Below are 7,484 nucleotides of genomic sequence, written 5' to 3'. Positions count from 1 at the left end.
AGGATCCGCCTTTGCTCTTCTCTGTCATTTCCCTCCATATCAAAACTATCACAAAGTACTACCATTCTGTCCCCTGATATTCTCTTGTGCCCAGACACTTTACATCTCTAATTCCTCACCTGGATTAATGGAACAGACTCCAATCTGGCCTCCTTTCCTATTGCCCACACCTTTCATCTGGTCTCCCAATTCTAGTACTGATTCCCCTGGACTGTAATTATCTCCATCATGTCTGTCTCCTACACCAGGCTACGAGCTAACAACGGCTAGTGCTATATTTCATTTACTGTTGACCACCTGAACCTAGCACTGAGCCTGGTACATATCCAGTCAGTGTCTATTGAATAAATAAATGAATAAGACCAGAAATAATGAGCTTAAAATGAAAGGGAGTATTACAAAATGTTTGGAGGTAGCATTTGGAAAGGAAGAAAATGCTAACATTGTCTCCCAGTCCTGTGATAAATGAGGTCTGGAAGAACAGGAGGTTCTATTGAAATAGTGTTTGGGAAAAACAGGGAGGCCCCTCAGCAGAGGAACTCACCAGCTATGTGACTCTAAACAAGTTACTTCACCTTCCAGAGCCTCAGTTTCCTCATCTATAAAATGAATTTAAAATATCTACCTCATTGGACATGTGAAAATTGAATCAGATAATGCAAGTAAAATGCTCAACATGATTATCTGACTCAGTAAGTTCAGCCTAAGTGCTCAACAAATATTTAAGAAACAGTTTCAATTAAAGCCAAGAGGAAGCAGGAACATTCAGTGACTAGGCTAATGATGCATGGAGTTTAGAAGGCAGATAGGACTTGAGAGTGAAAAGGTATTAATAGATTGGATCAGGGGAAAAAGCTCAGAGCAGGATGAAAGAGTATAAGAGTGAAGAGGGTCTGTGATGGGTTCTGTTTTCCTTTCTGGCCCTCATTCTCAGTTTGTTCTTATCAGAACACCCAGACTTTCCTTGACGAACTACCACTTCTCCAGTCTCAGTCCACGTGGCCTAGGCCTACTACCTCTACCTCCATGGGAAGGCCTGTTTCCAAGACCTGGACAATCAGAGCCTCAAGGCTTCCTGGTCAGAGTGATTAGATCACAATGAACGGGATGGGACACAGCCAGGGCAATCAGAGACACTGAGTCTCAATTCCAGGCCATCAGAGCTGCTGAAAAAGAAGCAGGTCTTTTCGGCTGATGATGCCCTCAGAACAAGATGTAAGCCTGGTGGTGTTGGTAGCCATCTTACAACCACAGATAGGGAGCTACCTGAAAGTGAAGCCAACCCAGAGCAGAGCAGAACTCAGAGGCAGAGAGAGCAAGACCCAGTGCAGCTGGTACTGCCCATGCCCCCTAGACTCAGCAATATCTCCCTGGACTTTATTACATAAGCCATTAGGCTCTCTTTTGCACTTAAGCAAGTTTGAGTTGGGGGTTCAGTCATCAGAAACTACATACATGAATCTATGAGTCCGTGAGAAAAGTGAGGAACATTTGGCCCTATCCAGTCTCCGTTAATATATAAGGGTCCTGAGACTCACAGTGAGGAAGGGACTTGCCCATGGCATCAAAGCAGATTAGCAGCAAAGCCTGGTCTAGAACCAGGTTCTCCCAATTCCCTCTTCATTTTTTCTTTTCCAAAATTTTTGGCATCTTCAGGACACAATCCTGACCCTAACACCTACACTCAGGCCCAAGCCTCTTAGTCTGGCCTTAACCTTCCTTTTAGCTCATGGTTCTCACTACTGTGTTCTTTCTATCTCTTCTCTTTTTTTTTGAAAGTTCAATGTATTATGGTGATTGTTTCTTTCTTTCTTTCTTTGTTTTTTAGCTCCCACTTATGAGTGAGGACATGTGGTATTTCTTTCTGTGCCTAGCTTATTTCACTTAACATAATTTTCTCTAAGTTCATCCACGTTGCTAAAAATGGCTGAATTTCATTCCTTTTTATGGCACAGTAGTACTCCATTGAGTATGTATACTACATTTTCCTTATCTAATCATCTGTCAACGGACATTTAGGTTGGTTCCAAATCTTGGCTACTGTAAATAGAGCTGTGATAAACATGGGAGTGCAGGTAGGGGATCTGAACTCTTCACCTTGGTGTTATAACACCATGCTCTAACCAACTGAGTTAACCAGCCAGTCCAATGTACCCTTTTTTTAAGCTAACACAAATCATTTACTATGTATCAAGTACACATAGTAAAGCCTTTACATCCATGATTCTCATTTAATCTTCAAAAAGCACTTGAAATGATTTATAAACGTTTTATAAATGAGGAGGGTGAGGCTCAGAGAGGCCAAAAGCCAACCCAAGATCATACAGCTAATAAGTTGTACAGTTAAGATTCAAACCCAGGTCTGTTTGAGTCTCCGATACTACAGCTTGTTAGCCTGTTGTCCACAGACCCCTAAAGTATCCATGCACAAACTTCAGGGGGACAGTAAACTCCTTAAAATTAAATGCAAATGTATATATCTGCACATTTTCCTAACGGTCAGGTTCATATATAATATTGTCAGATTCTCAAAAGAACCCATGACCAAAAAAAGACTGAGAACTTCTGTGCTATACGGCAAATTCCTTGGGGTCTAGCCACAGGTCTGGCACATATAACAGACCTTTAATGAACTCAGTCAAGCTCTTCCATCTCAGCCACTCTATGAACAAGTTGCAAAGGCCTCAGACCCCACAGAGAAGCAGGCAAGCCCCCAGGAGCTGACCAGGACATGAGCCACTAGGATTCTCGTTTGGCTACAAGGAACCTTAAAACCCCTGGCAACCTCCTTCCAGTCAGCTAATCTTCACATTTCCCTTTTCCCCCTAAAACATTTGGACGCTTACTATGTGCCAGACACTGTGCTAAAAGCCCTCATATATTGTTTCATTTAATCTTCACAACAACTGCTCAAGATTAGTACTATTATAATTCTCAGTTACAGAGAAGGAAACTGGGACTCACAGAGGTAAGTGACCTGCTTTCTTTTATCTAGAGTCTGATGAGGAGTCTTGTCCTCACACATGAATGGCCTGCCAGGAAGGGATGCCAATGAGTTCATCTAAAAGAAAGCAGCCCCAATAGCTGACCAGGCCTGGCCTCTGGCAGGTTTTCAAACCAGAGCTGCCAGGGCTATGTCCAGGAGCTGCTAGCTCTCAGAGTGGCTGACAGGCCAGCAGGAAGACCATTTCCCAGAGCATTCTGTCTCAGAGAATGCAACTTCACTTCTGGCTCATTTGACCACTTGGTCTGAGCTGGACACACACAATTGTTCCCAGAACAAGCTGCACCACCCTTGCCAAGCCGACCTGGCATTCAAGTGCTGAGTGGATTACATCAGAGCCCCCAGCAACCCCTCCTCCAGGAGCTCTGTGGCTGGTCAGAGGTGGGGACTGAATTGGCTTCCAGTCAAATAGTTTTGTTAAGGAAACTATGAATATCCTGATAGTTTGTGCACATCTGTTTTTTTTGTTTTTTTTTAAAGACTAAGCTCAGTTGAAAAGGAAAAGATTTTCAAAAGAAAGAAAAAAGAAGCAAAAGGCTTTCGAACTTCTCTTTTCAAAATAAATGGTATGTATCCCCTACCCCGTACACATCTAGGCCTTTCCTGGTTTCTATTACATCTTATCAAATGACACTAATCCTAACTCCAGCCTCAATCTTCAAACTACAAGTTGGTTCCTCTTCAAGGTTCCTGCTATAAGAACTTCAGGGCTTCAGAGTAGAAGCCTGCCCAAGATTGGAGAAGCCTGGAGAGAGCTGGGCAACAGCGATGCACAGAATGAGCATTTCCGAGAGGGGAAGGCCCATCTGGAGGAATGACCCAAAGGGAACCCAGGCCCCATCACCCAGAGAGTTAGTCATGTACACTATGCAACCTCTAGGCCACTGTCCTTATTTGAATCCAGAAAAACAAGAAAGAAGAAGAAAAACTGTCAACAGCACCACTGGGCTTTTGTTTATCCAAAAGGAGGCCTGAAGGATGCTTTCTACTGAGGATCATGTTCTGGCAGATCTGGCTGAGAAGTTAAAAGTCCCACCCCCCTCAGTTGGTCCAAGTCTTCAATCATCACTCAATAAATAGGGATGCAGATCTTTATACCTGGAGCAAAGGTTTTGGTTAGACCAAGTCATTTTGGAGTAGTATGGGGCCAATGAACAAGTCGTCAGGAATTCACAGAAATTCAATTCAAGAAGTATTTTCTAGCACATCATTCAATCATTCCATATATATTTACTGAGGATATATTATATTCCTGACATTGGGCAAGGCAGTGGAGGACACAGTCATGAACTGGGTAGGCATGGTACTGTCCTCATGGAGGTTACAGACTGGCAAGGAAGGTGGAGACTACAGAGTTACACAAAATGAGGACAGATGAATAAAGGACTACATGGTGAAGTACAGAGTACAATGAGGGAATGCAAGGTGGGGAGACCTCACACCAGGTGGGGGTTTAGGGAAGGCTCCCAAAGAAGTGACAGGCTGAGATCTGATTGTGCATTAAATAGGGAGGAAGAATTCTGGGCTGAGAGAACAGCACATAGGGGCATGGTACATCAGGCAAGAGAAAGAAGCCTGAAGAAAGAGGGGGAGGGACAAGAGATGAGGCTGGAGGGGTGGACAGAAACTAGATCCACCATGCAGGACCTTGCAGAGCACATTAAGGTGCTCGACCATTAGCTTAAGTAAAGCTGGAAAACACTGAAGTGATTTAAGCACAGGGAAGTCATGTTCAGTTCTACCTGCTTTGTAAAAATGGAATGTAATGGCAAAAGAGTGGACAAAGGTGGGAGATTCAGAAAGAGGGGTTTCAACCTGGGGCCAAGTACCTGGAATTGGACCCTGGTGGGGCTCCCAGCCTACAGGGGCAACAGATCGCTATCTGGTCGGGCACATGCAAGGGGAGTTACTCACCTGGTTAAACCTCCGCGTAAAGGCCACGACGTTGGGGGCGAGACTATGTTTCTCCTTCTTACTCCATCCACAGCTGGCTAGTTCCTAGGAAGCACAGAGTCAGTTTCAACAGTGATTCTAATCATGACACAAAATACACCAGGGGAATCTAACTGGAACGTGGACATGGAGGTGTGAAAGGGCCAGAGCCTTGGCTATTCACATCTTCACCAGGTGGAAGATGATTCTCCTCCTCTGAGAGGAGGGCTGGGTCTGTAGGGAGAGGTGCATCCTGAGACCGCCAGAGGTGAAGATGAGAAGTGCAATACTTTGCCCACAACTCTGGCCACATTTCCTAGGATTTCGGTTACAAAATATTCTTAACCCCGCCACTGCCACTCTGTCAGCTTCTCTGAGAACAGAAGTCCTTTCTTACAATGCAAACTGTCTGAGAGAGGGCATAAAATGTGTTAACCAGCAGGACTCATCCCCCTACAAATGTGACTCCAGGGCTCCTGGCTAACTTAAAATTAAAATCTAGCTAAAGAATCTCAGATTTCATTGGCCACATGACATCCCTCCATTCCTGGAGTCAGGCAAGGGCCCATCTAAGCCCACTACAACCAGAGAAGCTTCTGGATTTGGTCCCTCCCATCTCTCACATAACAAAAGAAGACAGAAAGAAAGTTTCCCTTTAACATCTTGTTCAGGGGCCTTGTCTCTTCTCTTCCGGTAGGTTTAGCATAATAATTTGAAGACTCAAATCAACTAAATTTTACATTTCAGTAAGGCCAATTCCTAGTGGCGGGGTGCAGGCTGGAGATAATAGGAGCAATCTAATGGGATTATGTGGGGTATATAAAGGGACCAAGGAAAAGCCAAATGCCTGGCATTCTCAGCTTGTGCATCAAGGAGTCTTGACAGAGAATGAAGGAAAGGTAGTAGATTCTAAAGTGTTCTACCCCTAAGTTTCAAGACCTCCTTTCAATTCATATCAGGCCTATTATTAATTTTTTTTTTTTGCCACACACCTGAAACTTTTTTTTTTTTTTTAGTTGAAGATCTCAATTGGCTTTATTGCCATCCTAGAATTGGGCAACATGTTTTTCCATAAAACAGAATAAGTGTCCCCACACCTGAAACTTTTTAAAAGACTTTTAGTGAGAATCAACTGCCCACCAGCTGGAAGAGATGCAGATCAAGGGTCTACTAGGGAGTCAGGGGAATGGAATGGCCAAAGACAAAACATGCTGGTTGGGCAGTTATGTCGGAAGTGCCATGCCTGTCAAATGCTCTTAGGACCTGTGAAGGTTAATTCTAGATGTCAACTTGGTTAGATGAAGGAATGCTGAGAAACCTGGTAAAGCAATCTTTTCAGGTGTGTCCATGAGGGTGTTTCCAGCAGAGATTAGTATGAGAGTCTGAGTGGCCTGGGTGGGAACCATCCAATCCACTGGGAGTCCCAATCTTTTCAGGTGTGTCCATGAGGGTGTTTCCAGCAGAGATTAGTATGACAGTCTGAGTGGACTGGGTGGGAACCATCCAATCCACTGGGAGTCCGGAGAGAACAAAAGACAGAGGAAAGAGGTGAAGCTTTCTCTTGATCCACTGGAGCTGGGATATACTCTTCTCTGCCCGTGGACATCAGAGCTTGAGACTCTTCAGCTTTTGGGTTCCAGAACTTATACCGAGAACACCATCAGCTTCCCTGGTTCTGAGGCCTTTGGACTTGGACTGAGCCATGCTACTGGCATCCAGTTTACAGAGGGCCTATCGTGGGACTTTTCTTCATAGCCACGTGAGCTAATTCCCCTAATAAATCCCTCTCATATAATTATACTATATCCTATTGATTCTGTCTCTCTGGAGAACCCTGACTAATACAAGACCCAATTGTAAGCCATAGATAAGTGCTTGTGGGTAGCCTGGCTGAAGGCAACGGCATCTGGTTACAAGATGAATGATCTGGACTTGGGAACACATGGGAACCAACCAGTAGATAAGAAACACTTCTTCCTGGCTGCCTCACTTCTGTATATGGCATCACTCCCAGTCACCCACACGAGAGAACAAAACCACCCTTGGCCCTGCCAAGTCCTCCATACCCTCACAATTTAGACCTCAAGTAATAGTAATGACAGTAACATTAACTAATGCAATGATTCTGCAGGAATCCCCTACATGGCAGGTGCTGGACGAGGCACTTCATGTGTGTTACTTCATGTAATTCCGACCATGTCCATTTTAACAAAGAGGAAAAGGGCTCAGTGTTCATTCTCCTGAATAAATACTGTGATTTCATTTCTTTCAAAACCAGAAATGAATCTCTTTGAGATGTAGATTTCACCTCTGTTTACTCCTTGTTCCGAAAATGTGTACAGGGTACTTCAAAAAAGTTCGTGAAAAGATTTATATTATTTCTTAATCCTATTTTTCCATGAACTTTTGGTGTAATCCTGTATTTGTGTTTCATTTCAAGTATACATTTGACCTACCTCAGTTACATTTACTACCTCCAGTCCCTTTAAAACATATACTCAAATTATTTTTCAAATCTATATTATTGCCCTTTTAAAGTTTGTGAGGA

The 7,484-nt window shown here is 43.7% G+C and overlaps 1 protein-coding gene across 1 annotated transcript in view; it reads right to left on the bottom strand.

The window, feature by feature from the left end:
• RALGPS1 (Ral GEF with PH domain and SH3 binding motif 1) overlaps positions 1 to 5,002 on the bottom strand; it is a gene marked incomplete at its 5' end in the record, with an annotated part of 190,613 nt that extends 185,611 nt beyond the window's left edge. Inside the window, one exon of the mRNA XM_008586283.1 lies at positions 4,919 to 5,002. Within this exon, the coding sequence (XP_008584505.1) occupies positions 4,919 to 5,002 (84 nt within the window). The remainder of the gene's footprint in view (positions 1 to 4,918) is intronic.
• Positions 5,003 to 7,484: the final 2,482 nt, after the last annotated feature.

This window comes from Galeopterus variegatus, unplaced genomic scaffold, assembly GCF_000696425.1.
Source record: "Galeopterus variegatus unplaced genomic scaffold, G_variegatus-3.0.2 Scaffold3922, whole genome shotgun sequence".
Classification (NCBI taxonomy): Eukaryota; Metazoa; Chordata; class Mammalia; order Dermoptera; family Cynocephalidae; genus Galeopterus; species Galeopterus variegatus.
This window is presented reverse-complemented; position numbering and strand designations above follow the sequence as displayed.